This window comes from Balaenoptera physalus, assembly GCF_965194825.1.
Source record: "Balaenoptera physalus genome assembly, chromosome: 1".
Taxonomy (NCBI): domain Eukaryota; kingdom Metazoa; phylum Chordata; class Mammalia; order Artiodactyla; family Balaenopteridae; genus Balaenoptera; species Balaenoptera physalus.
Genome location: NC_138882.1, coordinates 183,562,460 through 183,588,674, shown reverse-complemented (window position 1 = coordinate 183,588,674; position 26,215 = coordinate 183,562,460). Strand labels below are relative to the sequence as shown.

General features: G+C 57.4%; 2 protein-coding genes across 14 annotated transcripts in view; one reads left to right on the top strand and one right to left on the bottom strand.

Annotated features, from left to right (window-relative positions):
* The window catches only part of CROCC (ciliary rootlet coiled-coil, rootletin), a 48,566-nt gene extending 30,872 nt beyond the window's left edge, over nt 1-17,694 (top strand). For 7 of the 9 annotated variants that reach the window (XM_082413868.1, XM_082413865.1, XM_082413866.1 and 4 more), the window contains 14 exons: nt 245-483; nt 946-1,105; nt 3,121-3,288; nt 4,484-4,856; nt 10,504-10,673; nt 10,783-10,903; nt 11,193-11,356; nt 12,793-13,008; nt 13,662-13,886; nt 14,315-14,464; nt 14,788-14,988; nt 15,195-15,326; nt 16,034-16,210; nt 17,045-17,694. In XM_082413868.1, coding sequence (XP_082269994.1) covers nt 245-483; nt 946-1,105; nt 3,121-3,288; nt 4,484-4,856; nt 10,504-10,673; nt 10,783-10,903; nt 11,193-11,356; nt 12,793-13,008; nt 13,662-13,886; nt 14,315-14,464; nt 14,788-14,988; nt 15,195-15,326; nt 16,034-16,210; nt 17,045-17,236 — 2,688 coding nt within the window. In that variant the 3' untranslated portion in view covers nt 17,237-17,694. Of the gene's footprint in view, nt 1-244; nt 484-945; nt 1,106-3,120; nt 3,289-4,483; nt 4,857-10,503; nt 10,674-10,782; nt 10,904-11,192; nt 11,357-12,792; nt 13,009-13,661; nt 13,887-14,314; nt 14,465-14,787; nt 14,989-15,194; nt 15,327-16,033; nt 16,211-17,044 lie in introns of those variants that run through there. The other 2 variants (XM_082413863.1, XM_082413869.1) reach the window with 2 other exon arrangements.
* Nucleotides 17,695-18,922: 1,228 nt separating this feature from the next.
* MFAP2 (microfibril associated protein 2) lies at nt 18,923-24,995 on the bottom strand. 5 transcript variants are annotated; one of them, XM_082414000.1, is made up of 10 exons: nt 24,853-24,995; nt 24,348-24,425; nt 22,500-22,577; nt 21,389-21,478; nt 21,185-21,211; nt 20,988-21,074; nt 20,818-20,862; nt 19,977-20,064; nt 19,692-19,765; nt 18,923-19,444 (listed from the first exon to the last, which is right to left on the bottom strand). In XM_082414000.1, the coding sequence occupies exons 3-10, from the start codon at nt 22,534-22,536 to the stop codon at nt 19,341-19,343; spliced, it is 552 nt and encodes a 183-aa protein (XP_082270126.1). In that variant the 5' UTR covers nt 22,537-22,577; nt 24,348-24,425; nt 24,853-24,995; the 3' UTR covers nt 18,923-19,340. The 5 variants fall into 5 exon arrangements, with proteins under 5 accessions (XP_082270126.1, XP_082270129.1, XP_082270125.1 ...); XM_082414003.1 differs by having other exon boundaries at nt 21,389-21,475; XM_082413999.1 differs by lacking the exon at nt 24,348-24,425 and having other exon boundaries at nt 24,853-24,972.
* Between the last annotated feature and the right edge of the window lie 1,220 nt (nt 24,996-26,215).

Below are 26,215 nucleotides of genomic sequence, written 5' to 3'. Positions count from 1 at the left end.
CGGATTCTTAACCACTGCGCCACCAGGGAAGTCCCACAGGATGATCTTGATTGATGTTTATTTCAGGCCAGAGCACCGCTGACTCCAATATGCTTTGCCCCAAATCATAACTCACACCTGCAGTCCGAGCCGCTGCAGAGGGATGGGGCAGGTGCCCCGTGGCCAGGGAGACGGGAGTGGGCTCCTTTCCACCCAGCTTGAGTGGGGCCCGACCCCCATATGTGGACCCCCGCTGTCCTCACAGGCAGAAGAGCTTCGGACCCAGCTGCGCCTGCTGGAGGATGCCCGCGACGGGCTGCGGCGGGAGCTGCTGGAGGCCCAGCGCAAGGTGCGTGAGAGCCAGGACGGCTGTGAGGCCCAGCGCCAGGAGGCGGGCGAGCTGCGGCGCAGCCTGAGCGAGGGGGCCAAGGAGCTCGAGGCCCTGAGGCGGTCCAACGAGGAGCTGCGGGTGGCCGTGAAGAAGGCGGAGAGCGAGCGGATCAGGTGGGGTGACACGGGGGGCCCAGCCCCCAGCCCTTCACCGAGCCTCATCCTTCATTCGCACTGAATCTCATCCCAGGAACTAACTTCACCCCGCAAGGTTCTGGGGAAATCGCACAGATGGGGAGTCTCTGCCCTCGAACCAAGCCCGGACTTGGTTTGTTTTAGGTGACTGTCCTACCTGAAGGAAGGGGAATGGTGGTTGCAGGCAGCGTTGGGTCCAGACTCTGACCTCACCCACTGGCATCACCCTGGAGACTAGCGTGTGTCGCTGGTCCACCTCTCTCAGCTGAAGTCCCCAGCTCAGGAGAGGGCCACTTTGCAGGCAGCACTTGGGGCACCTCTAGGCCAAGAGCCTGCCAGACCCACTCCGGGAATCAGGGGAAGGGACCTTTGTGTAGGGCCACTCACCTACTCTTCCAGGACCTGGGGCTACCTCTGCCCTCTGCCCTCTGCCCCCTCCAGCCTGAAGCTTGCCAATGACGACAAGGAGCAGAAGCTGGTGCTCCTGGAGGAGGCTCGGGTGGCTGTGGGCAAGGAGGCTGGCGAGCTGCGGGCCGGGCTGCAGGAGGTGGAGCGCTCACGGCTGGAGGCTCGGAGGGAGCTGCAGGAGCTCCGGCGGCAGGTACCCCGCTGGGCCACAGCACCCCCTTTCGGGAGCCGAGGTCTCTCATAGGTAAAACCAGGGCCTTGAACTATAACAAGGCTTGTTACCTAACCTTGGTATTAATGGACGGGCTTTGAGGAATCCTCAAACCCTGAAACCGTGTGTTTGTGTGTGCGTGTGTGGATACAGTTGTGTTCACACTCGCTCACATTTCTCCAAAGACTGGGTCTGGGGCTCTTATCCAATTCTCAAAGGAATCTGTGAACAACAAGAGGTGCAGATCCCGTGAACTAGGTCAGGAGCTGGCAACCTTTTTTTGTAAAGCGCCCAGTAGTAAATATTTCTAGCTTTATGGGCCTTACGGTCTCTGTTGCAGCCACTCATCTCTGCCATCATAGGGAGGAAGCAGGTCTGGACGGTACCTACATGAGTGGAGTGTGTTCCATTAAAACTTTGCTTATGGACATTGAAATTTGAATTTTATATACTTTTTTTATGATTTAAAAAATTTATTTAGGCTGCATTGGGTCTTCACTGCTGCGTGCGGGCTTTCTCTAGTTGCGGCGAGCAGGGGCTACTCTTCGTTGCGGTGCGTGGGCTTCTCATTGCGGTGGCTTCTCTTGTTGTGGAGCACGGGCCCTAGGCGCGTGGGCTTCAGTAGTTGTGGCACGTGGGCTCAGTAGTTGTGGCTCGCGGGCTCTAGAGCACAGGCTCAGTAGTTGTGGCACACGGGCTTAGTTGCTCCGTGGCATGTGGGGTCTTCTTGGACCAGGGCTCGAACCTGTGTCCCCTGCATTGGCAGGCGGATTCTTAACCACTGTGCTACCAGGGAAGTCCCCTGAATTTTATATACTTTTCATGTGTCAAAAATATTCTTATTTTACTTTTCTTTCAACCATGTAAAAATGAGCCATTTTCAACTATTTAAAAATGTACAAACCATCCTTAGCTCAAGCCCTTACAGAAGCAGATGACTGGTGGAATTTGGCCTGCAGGATTTTGGCCTGCAGTCTGCAGAGCCCTGAACTAGATGATTTCCAAGCCCATCAATAACAGCAAGCATTTAACAAGTACCTGCTGTATACTGGGCACTGCCCGGGACACTGAGGGCTCAGGCTTTCCCACTCTAGAAGACCGGCAGAACAGGAAACAGCCCCCTTTGGCACCCAGGCCCTGCCTCCCCAGAGATATTGCAGCCTGAATAACAAATCACCTCCACCTCCCACCAACGTACCCCTCTACCTGGGCCCCCTCCCATTGGGCTGAAGTCCTGGGAAACATCAAGAATTCCTGAAAGGAACTGTGTGCCAGGCTCTTGCTGGGTGTTTTGCATGCTATAGCATGTTTTCATATTCCCTTTGCTGTAGCACTGTGGGGTAAGTAGGCCTCATCCCCCCACCTGCTCCTGTGGGGAAATAGGGGCCTAGAAACATACCTTTGATTCTGCTTGTCTGAGATCAAATCCCAGTCTGCTGCTTATGAGCTGTGTGACTTTGGGCAAGTCTCTTCACCTCTCTAAGCTTTCGTCTTCATGTCTGTTAAAGAGGGATAATGTTAGTACCTACCCCGTATTAATGAGTTAATATGAGCGAAGTGCTTAGAACAGAGCTAGACACATGGTAAACACTCCATAAAAGTTAGGCATCATCGTAGAGGTGAAAAGTGACCCAGAGTTCCTGCCCTGCAGAACTCCTAGGAGTTCAACACCCCTTACCCCTACTCTCCATGATAGGTAGTTATGATTAGGTGGTACATTGAGGTCATTGGTGCCCAGGTGCCTGGCGTGGCTCAGCCAGGGTGGAGTCATCAGGGGCAGGCTCCCAGTGGATTGGGGTGGTGTTCAGTGTATGTGTCCCTAGAGAGTGGGTCCCAGATACCTTCTGTGCCCGGTTTGGACTGGGCAGGGTTATAGGGGCAGAGCTGAAAAGGCTGCCATTGGAGCCTGCGGGCAGTCTCCAATACCCTGGGCTAGAAGGGGCTGTGGGTGCCGAGAATGGGTCCTAGGTCCTGCCTGTGTCCACTCTTTCTCACAGATGAAGATGCTGGACAGTGAGAACGCCAGGCTGGGTCGGGAGCTGGTGGAGCTGCAGGGCCGCGTGGCACTGGGCGAGAGAGCAGAAAAGGAGGGCAGATGGGAGGCCCTGGGCCTCCGACAGAAGCTGCTGAAGGGCGAAGCCAACCTGGAGGCTGTGCGGCAGGAGGTAACTAGATGGTGGGCAGACTGCCTGGAGGAGGAGGCTCCCCGGAGGCAGTCACGCTGCCCTGGGCCTTCTCCAGTGAGAAGCAGGTGGGGACTCCAGTGCTGGAGTCATTCTGCGAGATCACTGCCTAGGACTGGTCCCTGTTCCCCACTCCTTGAGATTCTTCCCCAGGTATAATAATAACAATAATAACAACTGCAAGAACTGTGTAGTGGGGGTGGGGGGAGCTTTGTAGACAGAATCTTGTTTGATTCTCCCAGCAGCCTCATGATGTAGGTATAATTAGCCCCGGTTTACAGAGAGAACCAGACACTGGGGCTCAGAGAGGTCAAGGGATCTACTCAAGGTCACACAGCCACCCAGGTCTGTCAGACTCCAAAGCCTACACTCTTTTCACTCTGTGTTTTCTGGCAGTGAATCTACTGTGTGACCTTGACTAAATCACTCAACCTCTCTGTGCTTTAGAGCATTCATGGGATAGGGGCTAGCACAGCAGGGGATGTATACCAGGTTGTGTAGGTCTTGTCATCCAGGGGGTGTTCCATAGATGGTTTCCAGTGAAACTGATGACCGTGAGAGGTTGACTCATTCTCTGAACCAGAGGGGTATGTGTGAGTGTGTGTGACCATGCACTTCACTGGTAAATAATTTTTTAGTACCTCCCCTCATTGTGTGATTTATTGATAAATTATGTGTACTGAGAGGCAGTGTGGCCTAATGGTTAAGAGAAAAGGCTCTGGAGCCAGGGTGCCTGGCTTTGAATCCTAGCTCTCAGTTTACTAGCTGTGTGGCCTCCAGCAAGTTACATAACTGCCCTGTGCTCAGTTTCCTTATCTGTAAAATGGAGATGATTTATAGTGGTAATTAGAGTTGATTTTTTTGAGGGGAAGGTACTTAGTGCCTGGCACTAATAATTCCTATCTATGTAAACATTAGCTGTTAGCTTATTACTAATAAATTGTGTACACTGCAAGGCATATACACAGAAGGAAGAGGTAAACAAATTCTAATAGTTTCTTTCCATACTCTCATGATGTTCCTGCATCTCCTGCCTGGGTGGAGACCATTAACGAAACAGGAGTTCTGCACGCCACTTTTGGGCCCGTGGGCTCCAGGCTGAGCCTTGGAGGGTGGGTGTCGGGTTGAGGGGCGGCCTTGCTGACCCCCACCTCCCGGCCTTGCCCCCTCGCCCCAGCTCCAGGGAGCCCAGCGGAAGCTGCAGGAGCAAGAGGGCGAGTTCCGGACCCGCGAGCGAGGCCTGCTGGGCTCCCTGGAGGAGGCGCGCAGCGCCCAGAAACAGCAGTTGGACCATGCCCGCAGCCTGGAACTGAAGCTGGAGGCCGCCCGGGCCGAGGCTGCGGAGCTGGGGCTGCGACTGAGCGCGGCCGAGGGCCGGGCTCAAGGCCTGGAGGCCGAGTTGGCCCGCGTGGAGACGCAACGGCGTGCAGCGGAGGCCCAGCTGGGGGGCCTGCGCTCAGCCCTGCGCCGGGGCCTCGGCCTCGGTGGTGTGTCCAGCCCTGCCCCGCGGCCCTCGCCCATCTCTCCTAACCGGAGCGCGCCTGTTGGAGGTGAGAGAGCTTGGTGGAGAAGGGGAGGGTCAGTGGGCGGGCCTCGCAGAGCCTCCGCCGCTACTCTCCGCCCCCATGTCCAGTTCTGTCCCGCCTACGAGGCCGCCCTTGGCCTGGCCCGCCCCGCCCCTCTTTTGATGACCAGTCTCGAACCCCGCCCCTTCAGCTAGTTCCTTGCTGAGACCCGCCTACCTGCGCCCCCCACCCCCCTTACATCACTTTCTGGCCCTTCGCTGGGCCACGCCCCTCTTGAGCCAAGTCTCAGTCCTGCCACTCACCCAGGCTGATCTGCACATACCGTAGCTTGCTTCTTTTTAAAGGGAGTAGAGGGTGCCGCTTTTTTTTTTCCATTGAATTATAGTTGATTTACAATGTGGTAATTTCTGCTGTATTGCAAAGTGATTCATTTATACATGTATATACATTTTTAAAATATCCTGTTCCATTGTGCTTTATCACAGAATATTGAATATAGTTCCCTGTGCTACAGTAGGACCTTGTTGTTTATCCATTCTATACATAATAGTTTGCATCTGCTAATCCCAAACTCCCACTCAATTCCTCTCCCACCCCTCTTTCCCCTTGTCAACCACAAGTCTGTTCTTTGTGTCTGTGAGTCTGTTTGTTTCATAAAAGTTCATTTGTGTCATATTTTAGATTCCACATTTAAGTGATTATCATATGGTATTTGTCTTTCTCTTTCTGACTTACTTCACTTAGTATGATAATCTCTAGGTCCATCCATGTTGCTGCAAATGGCGTTATTTTGTTCTTTTTTATGACTGAGTAGTATTCCATTGTATGTGTGTACCACATCATCTTTTTTTTTAAAAAAAATATTTATTTATTTATTTGGTTGCACCGGGTCTTAGTTGCGGCAGGTGGGCTCCTTAGTTGCGTCTTGCCAGCTCCTTAGTTGTGGCAGGTGGGCTCCTTAGTTGTGGCTCCAGGGCTCCTTAGTTGCGGCTCGCTGGCTCCTTAGTTGTGGCATACGAACTCTTAGTTGTGGGATGCATGTGGGATCTAGTTCCGTCACAAGGGATTGAACCCGGGCCCCCTGCATTGGTAGCGTGGAGTCTCATCTACTGTGCCACCAGGGAAGTTGCTGTACCACATCTTCTTTATCCATTCATCTGTCGACGGACATTTAGGTTGTTTCCATGTCTTGGCTATTGTGAATATGTGCTGCTATGAACATAGGGGTGCATGTATCTTTTTGAATTATATTTTTGTCTGGATATATGCCCAGGAGTGGGATTGCTGGATCATATGGCAACTCTATTTTTAGTTTTTTGAGGACCCTCCATACTGTTTTCCATAGTGGCTGAGGGTGCTGCTTCTTTTTTTTTTTAAGTTTTTATTTATTTATTTATTTATGGCTGTGTTGGGTCTTCGTGTCTGTGCGAGGGCTTTCTCTAGTTGCGGCAAGCGGGGGCCACTCTTCATCGCGGTGCGCGGGCCTCTCACTATCGCGGCCTCTCTTGTTGCGGAGCACAGGCTCCAGGTGCGCAGGCTCAGTAATTGTGGCTCACGGGCCTAGTTGCTCCGTGGCATGTGGGATCTTCCCAGACCAGGGCTCGAACCCGTGTCCCCTGCATTGGCAGGCAGATTCTCAACCACTGCGCCACCAGGGAAGCCCGGTGCTGCTTCTTTTTTTTTTTTTTTTTTTTAAATTTTTTATTTATTTATTTATTTTTAATTTATGGCTATGTTGGGTCTTCATTTCCGTGCGAGGGCTTCCACCAGCCGTGGCAAGTGGGGGTCACTCTTCATCGCTGTGCGCGGGCCTCTCACCATCGCGGCCTCTCCTGCCGCGGAGCACAGGCTCCAGACACGCAGGCTCAGCAATTGTGGCTCACGGGCCCAGCCGCTCCGCGGCATGTGGGATCCTCCCAGACCAGGGCCCGAACCCGTGTTCCCTGCATTAGCAGGCAGATTCTCAACCACTGCGCCACCAGGGAAGCCCCCGGTGCTGCTTCTTAATGCCTTTAACTCCTCTGAGTCTTTGAGTCTCTGCCCTTTCTAATTGACCCCTGCCCTCTCTCCATCAGTACCTCATCCTCTTCATTCTCCTGTTGTTGGCTCCACACTCCTCCATACCAGACCTATGACCCCCATATCTACCCCAGAAACATACACACTCAGCCCAAGCCCCCTTCCAGGAACTTCTTCAGAAGAGATCCTCCCACCCGCACCTGCTCCCAAGGCCCAGGGGATGACTCTGGGAAAATCAGCACTGTGTTTCAGCGGGTGCAAGCAGCCTTTTAGGGAGCATTCATCTTGTCTCGGCCTGACCCCAATCTCATCTTGATTCCTAGGGCCTAGAATAGAACCTGTGGAATCTTAGAATTGTGGGAAATTCACTATGAGATATTGAGTTGTTGCCTCTTCAAATCCACAGATTTAGCCCCAGGATTGCATTCATTCATTCAGTTCCGCTATTTATTAAGCACATACTATGTGCCAAATACAGTTAAAGCACTGGGGATGGAGTGGTAAACAAAACTGACAAGCATTTCTGCTTTTATGGAGCTTATGGTCTAGGTATGGGAGTAGCAGACAATAAAAGTGCTATATATAAATTAAATATAGAATGTATTGGGTGGTGGTATGAGCTGGAAAATAGGTAAGGAAAAATAAGTCAAGGGATATTGCTGGTGAGAATGTAAAATGGTGCAACCACTTTGGAAAATAGTTTGGCAGTTCCTCGAAAAACTAAAACTTAGAATTACCGTATGACCCAACAATTCCACTCCTAGGTATATACCCAAAAGAATAGGCACTTGAATAGATATTGTCCACCAGTGTTCATTGTAGCATTATTCACGGTAGCCAAAATGTGGAAGCAACCAAAGTGTGAGTCGGCAGGTGAATTGATAATGTGATACCATTATTATTCAACCTTGAAAAGGAGTGACATTTTGATACATGTTACAACATGGGTAAACTTTGACAACATTATGCTAAGCGAAATAAGCTACTCACAAAAGGACAAATATAGTATGATTTTACTTATGTGAAATATCTAGAATAGACATTCATGGAGACAAAGAGTTTAGAGGTTACCAGGGGGTGTGAGGAGGGGAGAATTAAGAGTTATTGTTTACTGGTTACAGAGTTTGGGGTTGTACTAGTCTGCCAAGGCTGCTGTAACAAAGTACCACAAACTGAGTGGCTTAAACAACAGAAATTTATGTCTCACGGTTCTGGAGCCAGAAGCCCAAGGTCAGGGTGTCAACAGAGCCATGCTTCCCCTAAAGGCATTAGGGGAGAATTTGTTCCAGGTTTCCTAGCTTCTGGTAGTTCCTTGACTTATGGCAGCATAACCCCAGTCTTCACACGGAGTTCTCCTTGGGTGTGTGTCTCAATTCCCCCTTTTTATAAGGACACCGATCATACTGGAGTAGGGTCCACCCTACTCCAGTATGACCTCGTCTTAACTCATGACATCCATAACAACCCTATTTCCAAATAAGGTCACATTCTGGGTATGGCAGTTAGGACTTCAACATATGAATTTTGAGGAGATGCAATTCAATCGATAATAGGGGTGATGGAAAAGATTTAGAAACAGTGGTGATGTTCACACAACAGCGTGAGTATAATTAATGCCACTTAAAGGTGGTGAGAAAGGCATATTTTGTTATATATATCTTATCACAGTAAAATTTTTTTTTTTAAATAAATTTATTTATTTATTTTTGGCTGTGTTGGGTCTTCGTTGCAGTGTGCGGGCTTTCTCTAGTTGCGGCGAGCGGGGGCTACTCTTTGTTGCAGTGCGCCGGCTTCTCATTGCGGTGGCTTCTCTTGCTGCGGAGCACAGGCTCCAGTTGTTGTGGCGCGCCGGCTCAGTAGTTGTGGCTCATGGGCTCTAGAGCGCAGGCTCAGTAGTTGTGGCGCACAGGCTTCGTTGCTCTGCAGCATGTGGGATCTTCCCAGACCAGGGCTCGAACCCGTGTCCCCTGCATTGGCAGGTGGATTCTCAACCACTGCGCCACCAGGGAAGCCCCGGTAAAATTGTTTTTGAAGCTAAGGCCAGGATGGGGGCTAAGGTGTCCCTGTGGGAGGCAGGGAGAGCCCTGCTGAGGAGGAGGTGGGGAAGGGAAGGGTGGGAGAAGAGACTGAAGGCAAGTGGAGAAGTCCTGAGTGGCAGTACCCCTGTCCTGTGAACAGCAAGGGCCGCAGCGCTTCCGGAGTGTAGCGAACAAGGTGGAGAGGTGTGGCACGTGAGGCCGTGGGACACCAGACCTGCTCAAGCGGTCCTTGCAGGCCGCCACGAGGGTACCGGCTTCACTCTGAGGGTAGGGAGGCAGTGGATAGACGTCCCGCTCTGGTTCCTTTGGGTGCTGATGGAGCCGTGGGGCAGGTTGGGTGTCACTGCTAAGGCCAACCCCCGTCCTGCAGTTCTCATTATTGACCTCCAGGTGCTGTCCCATCTCTGTCCGCCCTGTCCCCTCCCACCTCGTCATTGCCCGTCATCTCCCAAGCACAGTTCAAATTTTTCTGCTGGGAAATAGGGGCACCTGGGTTCAAATCCCAGCTCTGGATCTTCCAAGCTTTGAGACCAAGCAAATCACTTAACTGCTCTGAGCCTGCCCAGCCTGTGAAGGGGGGAAGTTGGTCCTTACCTCTCAGAGAGTTACTGTGAGGATGAAACGAGATGATGTAGGGAAAGCATTGGCCCAGTGCCTGGCACATAGTAAGCGCTCGTTACAGGGAGGTGTTGAGGGGATGGAGTGTCCACCCTTGGACTGGGCCCAGGGGATGCAGCCCTCATGCACTTGTGGTCTGGGTGGGAGAGGCAGACATCGGACCCCCTTGAGGGTGGGATGAGCTCACCCCAACCCAGCCTGGGGTCAGGGAGGCCTCTGAGAAGTGTTCTTTTTTTTTTTTTTAATAAATTTATTTATTTAATTTTTGGCTGCATTGGGTCTTCGCTGCTGCACGTGGGTTTTCTCTAGTTGCGGCGAGCGGGGGCTACTCTTTGTTGCGGTGCACGGGCTTCTCATTGCGGTGGCTTCTCGTTGTGGAGCGTGGGCTCTAGGCGCGCGGGCTTCAGTAGTTGTGGCACACGGGCTTCAGTAGTTGTGGCTCGCGGGCTCTAGAGCGCAGGCGCAGTAGTTGTGGCGCATGGGCTTAGTTGCTCCATGGCATGTGGGATCTTCCCAGACCAGGGCCCGAACCCGTGTCCCCTGCATTGGCAGGCGGGTTCTTAACCACTGCACCACCAGGGAAGCCCCTGAGGGGTGTTCTTTACACGTAGGCCTAAAGGAATGGGCCAGGCAAAGAGAAGCCACTGAGAGAGAAGGCAACAGCAGGTACAAAGGCCCTGGTGCCTTTGTAAGAGGGAATGTTCTAGAACATGGGAGCTGTGGGTGATGTGAAGTGGCCAGCTTGTCAAGGGAGAGGGTGATGCTGGCGGGGGTGAGCGACAGGTGATGGCAAGGAAGCTGGGCTTGGTTCTGAGGGTTGGGAGGGCTGGTCAAGGGTTAAGCAAGAGGCTGAGGGGACCCAGTTTGTGCTGTGGGGAGCTCACTGGGCTGCCGGGCTCAGCAGGGATGGGCGAGATGCACTGGGAGCCTGCAGGCACCAACCAGGCAGGAGAGGCCAGTGGCTCCTGCATCCCCAAGCATGTCTCCTTCTCTAGGAAGTGGGGAAGGGCTCAGCAGCCCCAAGCCCTTGGAACGCAGCCCTGGGTCCCAGCCACCATCCCCAGGACCTGCCACCTCCCCGGCATCTCCAGACCTGGACCCGGAAGCAGTGCGGGGGGCCCTCCGGGAGTTCCTGCAGGAGCTGCGGAGCGCCCAGAGAGAACGGGTGAGGTGGGGCGTGAGTGGCTGCAGGGGGAGCCCCTGGCCCAGGGCCCTGTGAGGGGCTGCAGGTCGTCAGAGCAGGTCTTCCCTTCCCCCCGACATTGGGGTTGCAGGATGAGCTTCGGGCCCAGACGAGTACCCTGAGTCGCCAGCTGGCTGAGGTGGAGGCCGAGAGGGACGATGCGACCTCACGGGCAAGGCAGCTGCAGAAGGCGGTGGCTGAGAGTGAGGAGGGTGAGTCTAGCCCTCGGGGTCCTTGCTTTGCTCTCTCGTGCTCTTAGCAGCTGAGGTGGGAGGCTGTGGGCTTGGCCTGAGCCACTCCTGCATCCCTGCCCTGGCCACCGTGGCCTGAGCGGGCTGTCTCCTCTGGGGGCCCCTCCCTGGTCAGCCTCACCCCGTGTCCAGACCCACGGACCCCCCAAGGGCTCAGAGAGGCAAGCCCTGCAGTGGGTGGAGGGCGAGCCTGATTCAGGTCTCAGGCTGTGTGCCTGACGGGCCTGACGGGGCTGGGCGGGGGCCGCAGCCCAGCGCAGCGTGGACGGGCGGCTGAGCGGGGCCCAGGCCGAGCTGGCGCTGCAGGAGGAGAGCGTGCGGCACAGCGAGCGGGAGCGCCGGGCTGTGCTGGACCAGGTGGCTGCCCTGGAGAGGGGCCTGCAGGCCACCGAGAGCGAGCTCCGGGCCAGCCAGGTAGGCAGGAGCTGAGGGCCCGTGGGAGAGGGCGGCGGGGTGCGGGGATCTGTGTGCGCCCGAATGGACGTCTGTAAGTCCTCCCGTGCGCATCTCTGTTCTGTCTGCCTGGGTCTGTCAGCACCCACTGACGTGACCAGCCTGCGACTTTCTCCAAAAGCACATTCAGATTTCATCATCTTGTTCCATATGAGGTCATTAGGCTGCAGAAGAAAGAGCCTGGGCTTTTGAAGCTCACAGGACCTGGGTTCAGGTTCTTGCCCTGCTGCGTGATTCTCGCTTTCCTCATCTATAAAAGGGGGAGAACGGTAACTCTCTCCCAGAGACGATGCACGTGCACTCTTAACACATAGACAGTGCTCAGGGGACCTGTTTCCTTCATCTCTGTATAGCCACACCAGTGGTGTTCTGGGGGTTTTATGTGTGTTTGGGAGACATTTGTATATACGTGTGTGTGTGTGTGTGTGTGTGTGTCTGGGGCAGGAAGCACAGGCCCTGGTGGTGACGGTCTAGGCCGCTGAAGCCTTGAACCCTTCTTGCAGCCACAGATTTCCCCCCCCTCCCCTTTCCTCCTCTGGCCCTCCATGCCTGTCCCCACAGCCCACCCCAGGCCTCTGGCTCCAGGCCGAGCTTGAGCTGGATTGTTGTGTCTGCGGCTCTGGCTCTGGCCTTGGGCCCAGCCGCAGGGGCCGCGGGAGGAGGCCAGGAACAAAGCTGGGCAGGAGCCAGAGTGGGGCTGCTGGGCCCAGACATGGCAGGGTTGGGGCTCTGAGCAGGGTGGAAGCGGGGCAGGCCTGGACGCTGTTGTAATAACACCCCCTTGCCCCTCCCTGTCTCTAGGATGGTGACAGGAAGAGAAGGACCCCTGTCTGTCTTCCTGCCCTATCCCCACTCCCCAGGTCTCCTTCACCAGCTGACCCCGCATGGGGAAGGGAGGAGTATCATCCCCTAAAACCCGGCAGGGCCCAGGGCTCCTGCCCGACTCAGCTCAGGTCCCACGTGCAGCTCTGGGCCCGCCTCTGGAGAGCGATGCAGCAGAGCAGGGAAGCCCTGGAATCTGCATTTTTACACCTTCCACCCTCACCACCCTAGGGCTCTGTAAGCACCCAGGTTGTGGCGTCCCTGGACCAATCCGGTCCCCTGACCACACAGAGGTGAAATAGGGCCAGAGAGCAGGGACGGAGGGATGAGCCTGGATCACACAGCCTGTGAGACTTAGGCAAAACTGGAAAGTGCTCTGGGGTCCTCAAGTCACCCTGTGAACATGTGGGGAGACTGAGGCCCCAAGAGGGTCAGGGGCTGGCCCTGGGTCACACAGCAAGTGGTGTCTGTGACCACTTCCAGGCTGCTCCCCACTTTCTTCTAAGGGTCCTGAGGGATGTGGGAAGCGTGGGGTGGGCTGCACAGCTGGGGCCTGAGCCCTGCCCCACCCACAGGAGAAGATCAGCAAGATGAAGGCCAACGAGGTGAAGCTGGAGAGCGACAAGCGGCGTCTGAAGGAGGTGCTGGATGCCTCCGAGAGCCGCAGCGTCAAGCTGGAGCTGCAGCGGCGCTCGCTCGAGGGGGAGCTGCAGCGCAGCCGCCTGGGCCTGAGCGACCGGGAGGCCCAGGCCCAGGCCCTCCAGGAGCGGGTAGACTCCCTGCAGAGGCAGGTGGGTCCCCTCCCCCGACCTCAGGCCCCTCTTCTGCCTGCCCTGTGCCAAGTGCGTTATGGGGACTCTGTTTGATCCTCCCAACTACCCTGCGAGGCAGGTATTATCATCACCCTATTTCACGGATGGGTGGATGGAAGCTCACGGAGGTGACGTCATTGCCCAAGATCACATAGCTAATAAGAGGCAGGGCCAAAATGAGAATTCAGGACTGTTTGTTGACGGAGTCTGCACTCAAAGGAGGCATGTGGGACCAGTTAGAGACATAGATTTCCCTCATTTTCTTTTTTTGCCTTGGCCGCCTGGAAGCTCAGCTCTAACTGGAATGTTCAGTAGCTCTGCTAGCCCTACACTGTCACCCGTCTAAGTCAAGGACACAGAAAATGTCAGGGTTGTGGTGGTTACCCTTTCTTCTCCATAACAGGGAGGAAAGGGGAATGAGAACAGGCGGAAGACCACGGGGTCTGGGACAGCCAGGTTGATGGCACTCTGTGTGAGGGTAGTTAACTGGCAGTGCGACCGGGCCCAGGTTGTAGTCACCTGAGCCAGTGGGAACGCACGGGAACAGTGAGTATCAGTGAGAAAGGCCTAGAGAGAGGTGGCAGGGGCTTGGGTTAGGCACACCTGGACCATCCTGTCTGTCTTCCCACCAGGTGGCAGACAGTGAGGTGAAGGCAGGGACTCTGCAGCTGACGGTCGAGCGGCTGAGTGGGGCCCTGGCCAAGGTGGAAGAGAGCGAGGGGGTCCTGCGGGACAAGGTGCAGGGCCTGATGGAGGCTCTGACCCAAAGCAGCGCCAGCCTCACCAGCACCCAGGACAAGAACCTGCACATGCAGAAGGCCCTGACTGCCTGTGAACATGACCGCCAAGTGCTCCAAGTATGGGGGTTCCAGGGTCTGGCTTCGGGCGGGCCCAGTGAGAGTTACCCTACAAAGGCAGGCTGGGGGCCCTGGTGGAGAGCTGACCCCTGGGACAGTCAGTAAGAGCTGCCTTTGGGGGAGGGGTGGGCCCAGTAAGAGCATCAGCCAGTGAGGGGAGGCTCTGGGGGGAGGTGGGATCAAGCCTACTAGGACAGGCTGCAGGACCCAGGGGCAGGCTAAGGGAAGAGCTGGGGTCTGAGGGCTTTCCCACCTTGTGCAGGTCAGTGGCTAGGCTGTGGGCCAGGCCTACTGTCTGGCTTACTCTCCAGGTGAGAGGACTACCTGTTTAAGGGGCTGTGAACCTGGCCCAGAGGTACCGAGTAGAGAGGAGCCCTTTGCCTCAGGGCTCCCAGGACGGCCTGGCACCATCAGCCCTTGTCCTGCAGGAACGGCTGGAGGCCACGCGGCAGGCGTTATCCGAGGCAAGGAAGCAGAGCAGCTCCCTGGGCGAGCAGGTGCAGACCATGCGGGGCGACCTGGCGGACCTGGAGCTGCAGCGGGCGGAGGCCGAGGGCCAGCTGAAACAGCTGCAGGAGGTGAGGGCCGGGCGGGCCCTTCTGTCCCCAGGACCGTGAGGCCCTTGGTGTCGGGACCTTCTCACCTATCTCCACCTTATCCCAAACCTAGGCCCAGCCTGCTGTGAGGAAGCATGGTTCACTCAGTCCATATCCCCATTATACAGATGGAGAAACTGAGGCCCAGAGAGAACTGTCTGGCCTCAGGTGACCATTCCCTGATGTGGGCCTCATAATAGCCTTGCCTAGCAAGTGGGCCTGGCAGGCTGGCATCATCATCTCCAAGCTTCCGATGCACACCCTGAGGCCCAGAGGGATTAGGGACTCGCTGGCTTCTGCTGCAGGCGCTGCGGCAACGGCAAGAAGGTGAGGCTGCGGCCCTGCAGACGGTCCAGAAGCTGCAGGATGAGCGGCGGCTGCTGCAGGAGCGCCTGGGGAGCCTGCAGCGCGCCGTGGCTCAGCTGGAGGCCGAGAAGCGGGAGGTGGAGCGCTCAGCCCTGCGGCTGGAGAAGGACCGGGTGGCCCTCAAGAGGATGCTGGACAAGGTGGGCTGTATCCCTAGGGCCCTCCCTTCACTTCCTCTGGGTTCCAGCCCTGGTTGGTCCCAGCTGCGTGTCCCCAGCGTGTGGGGGCCGCAAGTCCCCCCGGCCCTGCTGCCTGTAACCCAACACCCCTTTCTGAGCTGCTCCCACTTCCTGGGACCTCCCTCCTTCCCCAGGCACCCTGATCCCCTCCCGCTCTCCCCACCTAGGTGGAACGGGAGAAGCTTCGCAGTCACGAGGACACGGTGCGGCTGAGCGCAGAGAAGGGCCGCCTGGACCGCACGCTCACGGGGGCTGAGCTGGAGCTGGCCGAAGCCCAGAGGCAGATCCAGCTGCTGGAGGTCTAGCCCCTGCCCACCCAGCCCTGGACACGCTTTCTCTCCCCAGCCCTGGACCCAACTCCACCCCCACAGTCCACGAGCCCAGAGCCTTGGAGGGGCGGCCCAGAGCCAGGTCCCAGAGGGAGGGGTCCTCCCCAGAGTGGAGAGGAAAGAGACCTGTCAGCACACGCGCCTGTGTGCTCACATTGGTTGTGGACACGAAGAGCTATGAGTGTATGTGAGAGTATTCTTGCGCATGTAGCATGAATCTTGTGCGTGGATGTGGCATATCTAAGTATTAGGGATATATTATATCTGTATCTTTGTGTACAGGTCTCTTCTTGTATGTAGATGTATGTAAGAGTATTGGGCTTTTGCACATATGTATGCATCCGTGTGAACACAGGTTTTTACATGCTTGCTTTTATCTATCTTATCTATCTATATCTGTATACACATATGGGCTTGTCTCTGTGTTTGAATATGTCTGTGTGTGTGTTTGTGTGCCTGAGGGCGGGTCACTAAGTACCCTGACCCAGGATTTGCAGGCCAGGAGGGCTAGGAGGTGGGAGAAAAACAAGGGTCTCTCCTACATCCCCTGCTTTGCCCCAAGGGGCCCTCAGGCTCCCACCCCAGGGAGGTGCCTGACACCCTTTCACAAACATGTGCACGCACACACACACACACACACACACGGACAGAGGCCTGACCCGTGGTCCCTCCTGCAGGCCCAGGTGGCAGCGCTGGAGCAGAACCACAGCCCAGCACAGCTGGAGGCGGATGAGCAGCAGCTGGAGCTGCAGCAGGAAGTGGCGCGCCTGCGCAGCGCCCAGGTGCAGACGGAGCGCACCCTGGAGGCGCGGGAGCGGGCCCACCGGCAGCGGGTGCGTGGCCTGGAGGAGCAGGTACTCAGGCCTGGTGGGCTCTGGCCCTTCCCCAGGGGGTGGCAGCATCAGCAGGACTCCCCCTTCAGGAGGCTGCGCCGGGATGGAAGTGTGGAGCTGGGGGAAGTGGTAGGAGGAGGAGGAGTAGGGGGCGAGGGAGAGGAAGAAGTGGCGGCAGGGAGAGGGCTGGTAGTAACCTCTTGGGTATAAGCGGTCAATGGCACCCATAACTGAAATGGTCCGGGTGGATCTATGCTGGTATCAGCCATGGCTGGACACAGGGGCTCAAGTGATGTCACTGGAACTCAGTCCCCTTGTCACGGCTCCAAGCCCGGGCAGGCCGCCTCCCTGGGTGGCACAGGTGGCCTCAGCAGCTCCAGCCTCGGGTTATCCTAACAACCCATGATCCCAGAGGAGAGAGGGGCCCTCTTCCCCGAGAGCAACAGCAAAAGTCCCAAAGATGATCCTCATTGGCCAGCTGAGATCGCAGGCCCCCTCATGACCATCTCTGCCCTGATCATGTCTGCAGGGCAAGGCTGCTTTGGTAGGCCAGGCCTGGGTCACAGGTCCACCCCTGGAGTCCAGCTAGCGCCAGGCCTGGCCTAGTGGTGAGAGTGGAGATGGGTGGCCCCCAAAGAGAGGCCGAGCAGTCCGGAGACACCCCACTGCTCCATGGAGCAAAATGAGAAGGGGAGGAAATACCCTGGCTCTTAATGACACCTGGTTTTTCTGAAACAGGCAGCACCGGGTCCCTTCTGGTGTCCTTCCATCAGTCACACCCCACCCCCGCCGCCCCGCTTTCTCTGAAACCAGGCTGGGGTCCTGGGCTGGCCCTACCTCCTCTTTCTTCTCCAGGTGTCCACACTGAAGGGACAGTTGCAGCAGGAGCTTCGAAGGGGCTCAGCTTCTTTCTCCCCCTCCTCCGGCCCCCCCAGAGAAGTGAGCACCTTGCTGGCTGGCATTCTGGAGAGCAGCCCCGTGGCGGGGGCAGCACAGGGGAGGGGGGACTCTCAGCACAGTCCACCCCCAGAGTTCAGCTGGGGGTGAGGAGGAGCAGGGGTGGCAGTGCCAGGGGAGGGGGGACTCCGGCACCAGGCCAGACCCGGCCGCACCCTCCCAGCCTCGTCAGAGCCAACCACCCTCTGTGGGCTCCTCCCTCAGTCCAGCCCCTCTCCCCCAGGATGAGCCCGTATGATGTCCCCCAGGACCAGTTTGAGGTCCTCCCTGAGTGGCTGAGCCAAAGCCAGGGGTTGGAGAGACCCCCCCTTGTCTCTGGCCGACCCTGGAGCACAGGTTCACGGGAAAGAGAAGGGATGTCCAGGCCTGGGGCAGGGGACCTTCTCTGGCTTCCCAGAGATCTCTTTGCCTTAGTTCAGAGTATTTGTCAGGAAATTCCTCAGAGTTCAGAGTCCCTGTATTTTTATACCTTTTTACACTGTTAACTGTTCAGAACTGTTGTGTTTTTTGTAACAAGATGACCCCATTTAAAAAAAAAATGGTTTGTACAGATGTGTCCCTTTACTATTAATGTGCCTTCTCCACCTGGGAGACAGGAGGGGGGACAGGAGGGCCCTGGGGCCAGAGGGATGGGGTCCCCTAGTGGGTGCTCAGGGAGATGGGGGCAGCTTTTGAAAGGCCTGTGAGGAAAGGTAAGGAACTTACCAACCTCACAGGATGTCGGGATGGGGAGGCCTCCAGGGTCCTGGGCCACCCACCCCGTTTAACAGACGGAGCTATTGAGATTTGGGATGGGACCCGACCTGTGCAGCTCGACTCTTTCCAGCTGAAGCTTTCTGCCCTTTTCTCTGGCTCCTCCTCAGGACAGGGCCTGCCCTCTGGACAGTAACAGGCATTCCAGGCGGTGTGGTAAACAAGTGCAGGCCTGGGAGTGGACGTGGGGTCTTGCCTTGGCTCCTCTGGGTGATCCTGGGCAAAGCTGCTTAACCTGTCAGAGCCTCAGTTTGCTCCTCTGTAAAATGGGAACCTGCCTCCCAGGGTGGTTATGAGGAAGTACACAGAAGATGCTCAGTCAATGTTTCCAAGGAGAACTTCCATTCATCTCATGGAGTCCAGTGGAGTCAGGTTCCGCCCCAGCCCTGCCACTTACCACTGCGGACCCTTGGGTGGCTTACGTAATCTAGGCTTAGTTTCCCTGTCTCTAAGATGCGAATATTAACTCTACCCATCACATCGGCCTGGTTGGAGGGTTAAATAGGGCTGTGTGCTGAGCCTTCAGACAGAGCCTGGTCTCCATATGCTGGTCAGAGGGAGGTGTTGTAACAGCTTGCCCTGTTGCCGCCCTCTGAACTGCACCAGCCTTCCCTCCTGCCAAAGCCCTTGATATCAAGAGTGCACCAACCTTGACCTCCTGCCTTCCACCCTATATGCTTCCACATGGGCGGCCTCTCATCTTGCCTTGCACCCTTCTCTGGTGATGGGGCACTCACAGACTCACCAAGCAGCGCTGACAATGAGGAAGCTATATTCCTGAACCTTCTATTTCTGATACAACCCCCTGCCACACACACACACACACACCCACACACCCCTGGGGGTGGGGGGCAGTTGTCCTGGCCCATCTCTCTGGGCAGGTCAGAGCTGAAGCGGGTGGATGAGGAGGCAGAGGCAAGGCCACAGGTCACCTGAACCTTCCCTTCTCCCGAAGGGGCCGGGTAGTCTCTCGGCACCTGGCCATCTCCTCTGTGCTCTCAACTGAAAAAGTGACTCTGAATCTTTTGTAAAAACCTGTTTTTAATTTTGTATAAAACAAAGGTGGTCTATGCCCAGGGGCTGTAGGAAATCCAAGCAGACCAGCTGGGTGAGGGTCATAGCCTACCTTGGGGGTGGGGCTGGAGTGGGGGGGGGGTCTGTCCTCAGAGGGATGGAGAAGGCACATCAGGGGCCCAGGTCCCATAGAGAGGCCTGGGATGTCTCCCACCTGGGGGCGGAGACTGGACACTGGGGAGCCCCCTTTGTGCCCCAAGGGTGGCCACAGGCTGGGGGAAGGGCCTGAGGCAACCCCCGGCGCCGCAGCCACTAACTTTTTACGGGATAAAAGGAATGTCTGGCTGGGGAGAAAAGCACCAGGTCAGGCAGAGCCTGAGGGCCCCAGATCCGAGGAGGGTCCAGGGCTCGGGGTGCCAGTTCCACCCTAGCAGCCCCCGCAGCTCCTGGCACAGGAGGCTGCCACAGATTGGCACAGGCCGCTGCTGGCCATCACGCCACATTTGGAGAACTTGTCACGACACAGGTCAGCTGTTGGGGGTGGCAGGAAGGAGTGGGGGTCAGGGTGCGGCTAGGTGATGGGAACTGCTACCCCCTCCCCAACCGTGGTGATGGGGGATGTTCTGAGGATAAAAAGCAGCCGGGAGGGGAGCTCAGGATTCCCCGGAAGTGGCCCTGGATTGAACACATGTTTAATAAACATCAGCTGGGTGGACACGTGGATGGACGATGAGCGGGCACGGGGGCAGGGGGAAGAGGAGGGTGGAGGCCTTCCTACCTCGCAGGAGCTCCTCGTGGGCACAGACCGTGCGGACACAGATTTCCTTGTTGATGACATACACACGGCGGAGGCTGAGGGGGACGGGGCCAGGGGAAATGTCAGCCCCATCCTCATCCTGCCCCACCGGAGAGCCTGAGACCCAGCCCCTAGGCCTGGGCTTAACCAGAGTTGAGCTCCACCTTGGGATTCACTAGCTTTCCCCACTCCCACGTTGCTGGCTGCAGCTGTGGTCCCCCTCACCCCCCTGCCACCCCCATCCCCCCAGTCCCTGCCTGCGCTCACCTGTAGAAGCAGACCTCATTGAGACACTGTTTGCAAGGCTTGTGTATGGAGTAGAGGCGGGTACACGGGTACTGCTCCTCGCGGCAGTCTGAGTGACAGGTGGGATCAGACTTGGGGGGGCTGCAGCTGGGGGCTTAGAGCTGGGTGGCAGCCCCCAACCGCACCCATGGGAGACTGGCTCTCAGGGCCTAGGTACCCCTGCACCCTCAGGCCCAGCCTAGACACGTGTGCACACACCAACACACGTACACACGAGCAGTGTTGGACCTTGCGAGGCTGTCCAATTTTATCCAGTATATTTATACGTATACAAATTCACAACCACGCTTGGAAGCATACATTCAAACACAGATCTATCCCCACACACAGTCACAAAAGTCCACAGCAGCCTCACAGGAGGTCCGCGCGCTCACACGCTGAGCTGTGAGAGAGGGTCCCTCACACACAGGCTGGCTCTCGGGCTCTTGGCCAGGGGAGGCCCGCTGAGCCGGCCTGGGCTTCCTGCCCTATCCTCGCCTCGCCTGCCACGAGCACCACCCCGTCCTGCCGCCGGCATGCTCCCGCCCCGCCCCAGTGTCTGGGAGTAGAGGCCCCTCCTGAGGCTGCAGCCAACTCGGCCTCCAGCTGGGCCCAGGGGGCAGGGGGATCTCCCAGAGCTGCCTCGGGGGGCCCTGGAGTTGCCAGCCTAAAGCAGGGGCACCTCTGCAAGCCCCTCACCCCACCACCTACCCCAGCAAGAGCAAGAGGCCTGGCTGTCTCTGTCCTCCCAGTGCCGCACCCCACTGCACCCTAACTTCCGGGGCCATGCCTCTGTCCCCCCAGTTGTCAGGAAGGTTCTTACCCAGAGGCCCAGGCTCCGTGGGCTCCGTCTCTACAGTTCCTGGTTCTGGTGTTGGGGGAGAGGCAGGCAGAGATCACTGGGACGGGTCTATTCAGGGCAGGGTGAGGTCACCTCTCCCAGCCCCGGACAGACCTCCCCACTCCCGGGGCTGGCTGGAGCTGGTGGCCTACCTAAGGTGGGAGCTGGGATGACTTCCTGTTGGACTTGCTGCTGGGACTGGAACTGAAACTGCTCCTGCGGGGGCCGAGGAGTCACCTCTGCAACGAGAGATGATAAAAGGGTCTGCTCCCTACTCCCATCGCCCGCAGGTCTCTGTGGACCCCCCACCCAGCTGCCTGCCCATCCTATCCTGCCCTCAGCCCTTTACCTTGATAATCATAGTAGTCCGGGTTGTCTGAAAATAAAGATGAACGTGGAATTGGTGGGCTAGCCCCCAGCCCCAGGTCACAACTGAGCCAGGGACCATACCCCGAGATTCCCATCGCCCTACCACCCCACCTGATCCCTGGCTGAGCCATGCAGATCTAGGGAGCAGGGCTGGGGGAGGCCTGGGGGCGGACAAGGCGCTTACCGATCTGGTCGCTATAGTGGGTGTACTGGACGTGGTCTGGGAACGGAGGCAGCGGATCCAGGTCGTACTGGCCCTGAGCCAGCAGGCCTGCTGTGGGGAGGCAAAGCTGAGGGGACGTCCAGCAGGGAAGGGCAGCAGAGGCCCCAAAGCACTTCTGGGGAGGGTAGGTAGAGGTCCCTAGGGCAGGCCTGTAAGACCCTAAAATCCTCAACAGACTCTTAGAGCCATAGGATGCAAACGCCTTCCTTGACCATAAAGGCCCTTATACTCCCTGGTCCTGTGTCACCTCACTGATCATATCCTGCCCCTCTCCCCCATGCTGGCCTCTTGGCTGTTCCTGGAACTCAGCATGCTCCTGCCTGCCCCAAGCCCTTTGCACTTGACTCTCCCTGGGCCTGTGATCCTGATTAGCTTCTCCTCCTTCAAGTCTCAACTGAAATTTCAGCTCTGCTAAGAGGCCCTCGCTGGCCCACCCACACTCTCCATCTCATTCTCCTGTTTATTTCCATCATAGCACTCAACGTAATCTGACACTTATCACCTCTCCCTTCCCTAGACGGGCAGGCAACACCATGAGGGCAGGGGTCTGTCTGCCTGGTTCATCACTGTATTCCCGGGGCCTAGCCCAGTGCCTGGCACAAAGCGGGAGCTCCACAAATATCTGTTAAATGAATGAATGTTAGACCTGGCAGGGCCTTTGGGGTCCCCACTGATAACTCCTCATTTTGACTAACAGGGACTTCTCCAAGGTCAAGATTGTATAGGTTAGTTGGGCCCCAAAGGGGTCTAGAACGCAGGCCTTCAGACTCCCTGCCTTAGAGGACTCCATTCCTGCACCTCAGCTCCTGGGAGGGTCAGTAAGTAAGAAGAAAAATGTGGATCCTGGTGTCCGGGCCCACTCTCCAGAATCCTGCCAGTCTGCTGCTGTGGAGGGTTGAGGAGGGGCCCAGGAGACGCCTCTAGTCTTTGGGAGGGGGTGCCAGCCCAGTCTGTGGCCCAAGAGGTAGACAGCCCTGGGAGCGATGGAGCTGAGTTCTGGCCATAGGACACGACAAAAGCTTACTGCCAGCTCCCTCCCCCTGCAAACCCCACCCGCCTAGGTGCCACTTACCAGGCAGGAACAGCAGGAAGAGGTAGGCAGCTCTCATGGTTACACAATGAGGCGGGCTGGGCTGGTGTCAGGCGACAGCTGGAGGAAGAGGAGGGGGCAAGCTGCATCCCGGGCCACTACCCCAGGGCTGCAGAGCCCACTTCTCTCCCCCGAATTCAGCCTGGAGAAGGAGGGATTCGGGACAGAAGCCAGGCAGGTGGAGGGTCATGGAGTCTGGGCCCAGGGGGACGGGACTACTTTGGAGGGACATCCTCTGTCCCTGATGGCCCACTGGGTGTTCAGGTCCTGAGGGACTCAGCCTCCAACCTGGCTCCAGAGCTGATCTTGACAAACAGACTCTACCCTGCCCTGCTCACTAAATGGACATTTCTAATCCTCTATCAGCCCTGCCCCTGCTCTCCTTGCCACACCCATGCCCACCCTCTGGTTCAGCACTTCCCCAGGTGTCTAATGCACTGATCCTGACCCCAGGCCCATCCTCGGGACCCCAACCCTGCCCAGCCAACATCGCAGCCCAGACTCAGCAGGAAACCACATGTGTGCCTGGGTCTCAGGGGCCCCTGGGACAGCCAGGCCTGGGCAGGACTCCCACCCCTAGAAGATTCCTCTCCTGCCAGGCCTCCAGGCCTCCCAAGACCTGGCTGACTTCATCGCACACTCACGAGACTGAGACAGACTGAGGTCTACTTGTCTGCTGCAGCAGGAAGCACTTAGGGTGGAGTCTGAAAAGCGCCTCTCTGGATCTTAGAGGGTAGCGCTGAAGGGGACCGTGATGTCCCCCAACCTGACATTTTATGACAAGTGTTATGTGTGTAGTTTTTTGGGGAGAGGGCCGTGGTCCTTAGCTTTCACCGGGCTCTTGAAGTTCAAGAACTCCTGGTTGAGTCCAGCCTCCAGTCTTTGACCCCACAGTGGACTTGGCAGAATCTACAGGTCCTCTTGTCCAGTCCCAGCTCAGTGCGGGGCAGCCCCAAGGCTGTCAGCCTTCTACTAGGAGTGCTGGGAGAGAGTCCCCGGGCTCACCCATCCGGAGGACCCCCGCCCTGCCACAACAAAAGGAGTTCTTCCTGACAGCTGAATGGAAACCTAACTTTGCCCCACCGTGCCTCGCCCAGGGAGTCGAGGGAGAGGGGGAGGGAAGGGGCAGAAATATGGGCATCTTTCCCTGCTTCTGCCCAGTCCTGACGCTTTCGTGACCTGCTGCCTGTCTCATACATTCAATCTCTCACACCCTCCTCAACCCTTAGTGCAGTTGATGGGGTGGGTGGGGATGAGGTGGGGTGGCGGAGGAGAGACCTATGACTCAAGCTGCCCCACTGGCTGGGGACATCTGGCTCCCACATCCCCATTCTGAGCGCGCTTGGTCTCCTCTTGGTGGGGGACTAAAAGGCCTGGAGCTCCCCACAAGGCCTCACTGTCCCCTACTTGCCCCCAGGCTGGTGGCAGGCAGGCTAGCTGGAGCTGTCACCACTCAGGAGAAGGCCCCGAGCTGGGGAGGTTGGTTGGGGGGCAGGGGGTTCTGTCGGTCCCCAAAGCCCCTCCTAGGCCTCTCAGCCCCCTGCAAGGAGTCTTTCCTCCCCTCGGAGGTTGAGCACCCAGGCCCAGGCTTATTGGGGGAAGGAGGGCTGGGCTGTAAAGAGGAGCGTCCCTGTGGCAGAAGCGGGTCCCTCCAGGGGACCACACCTCCAAGCACATCTAGACGACAGGAGGCCAGGACCTGCCTAGGAGGCCTGTTCCCCGACCCTGGCTCCTTCCACTGCTGGGATGCCTCCTACCCTCTGTGCCTGGCGAGGAGGGGCACTAGCGGGGCCTCCTCTGGGCCCCCTGCCCCCACGCTCACTGACTCACTCTGCTGGAGGCTCTGTCTGCTCCAGAGGCCGGGCTGGGGTCCGGCTGGAGGAAACCAGATGTTGCAGCGCCGCACAGCTGGGAACAATCAACCGCGGAAACTTGCTCTGGCGCGCTCCCTCGCGCTCTCTCGGTCTCTGATCTCTCTTTGTCTCTCCGCGTCTCTGTCCCCGCCGCTCCCGCCGGACACCCACACCCCAGCCGCCGCATTCCAACCTCCCAGGGAGAACAAAAGCCTCCCCATCCCCGACGCCCCCCAAATCAGGCTCCCCTCCCTTCCCAACTCGCGTCTTCCCCTCCAAACGACCCCAAACTTTCCAAGTGCCCTCTTAGCATCTGCTCAGACGGCCCCGGGTTCAGGGATCCCGAAAGGAAAGCCGCCCCCAGGATCGGGGACCCGCAGAGCCCCACACCCTCAGTACCTGGGGGCCCTCCGACGTCGCGGCCCACGACCCAGTCCCCCCTTGCGCCCCCGGCCCGGTCAGGCCGCCAGGCCCGTGCCTACCTGGCCGGGTCACTCCGCGGCCCGCTCCGAGTCCGCCCGCCGGAGCCGCCCCTTTGCCCGCTCCGAACCCCCCTCCGGGCCCCCGACGGGGCCGGCGCCCGCCCTCCAGCCTGGATCCGCTGGGTCCTAACGCGAGCGCCGCCGCCGCCGCCGCCGGGGCCGCCACGCCGCGACCTCGGGTCTTCAACCCTCTTCTGGAAGCAGCCCCGCGGGGAGGAGGCGCCCGCGGAGCCAGCCTTACGTCCGTTCAGCACTTGTCGCTGTGCAAAATGCTTTCTCCTCACGGCCTCATCACAGCCGGAGCGCAAAGTGGTGAGATGGGTGAGGTGAGCCTGCTGCCCCCATTTTACAGAGGAGGCTCGTAAAGATGATTCGCCCGCCGCTGCTCAGCGGGAAATAAGCCTTGCCCTCCCTTTTCGCTTCTCCCAGCTTCCAGGACACCCTTCCTGGCCTGGTTTTCCTTCTGCCTCTCTGGTGCCTTCCGGATCTCCCTAGCCAGCTCCTGGCCACAGCTGCCTTCCATAACCAGCATTTCTTTGAAACCACAGTCTACAGGCTACCGGGCCTGGCCACACGAATGTCCCCAAGGCACATCCAATTCAACAGGATCCAAGTCCAAATTCACGACATCCTGACCTTCCCCAGACCTGGCCCTTGAAGGTGTTCCCATGCAGGGAATGAGCCCACCATCCTTCCCTTACCCTTACCTGGCTAACTGTAACTCCCCTGCGCTCAACCCCTGCAGCCAATCCAGCTCCCACCACTAATTCTGACTCTGTAATACCTCCAACCTAGGCCTTCCCAAACGGGCCCTGCCCTCACCCACTCACCTCAGACAGGGTGGGGGGCAGGGAGGCTTCTACCTAAAGCCTGTCACTGGTTTCCCAAGGTACCCGGGAACAAGGCTAAACTCCCCTGGGGTCCCCAAAGACCCTACCTTTCATCACAGTCTGGCTCTGCCTCCTCATTCCCTCTGCCTGGTCTCCCAAAAGCCTCAGTGGCTTTTTGGCTGATTCTCATTAAACCCCTCCCTTCCTCCACCTGCCACCAGGCCTTTGCTCAAGATGTTTCTTCCTTCTGGAACACTGGTGAGGTTTTCCTCCTTCTGATTATAGATCAAACCCTCCCTTCCTCAGAGGCGGCTTCCCTTTCTCCCTGTTAGAGCTCTTAAGCATCTTCTGCTTTACCGGTCACAGCTGTTGCCCTATGCGACCATGTGAATCCTGCCCCTCTCCCCCATGAGCCTGTCAGCCACGTGAAGACAGGGACAAGGTCTGCTTTTGCTCATCCTCAGTTTTTGCTCACTAGGCACAGTGCCAGGCTCAGAGCAGCTGTTCAGTAAACATTTGTGGAATGAATAAAT

Bases quoted from the DNA above. Each gene is read 5' to 3' on its own strand.
- MFAP2 (XM_082414000.1), bottom strand. From the start codon at position 22,536: ATGAGAGCTGCCTACCTCTTCCTGCTGTTCCTGCCTG. The intron at 21,212-21,388 runs GTAAGCGCCTTG...CTTTATTTTCAG, and splicing joins CCACTATAGCGACCAGATCG to ACAACCCGGACTACTATGAT. The intron at 19,766-19,976 runs GTGAGCGCAGGC...CGTCCCCCTCAG, and splicing joins AATGAGGTCTGCTTCTACAG to CCTCCGCCGTGTGTATGTCA.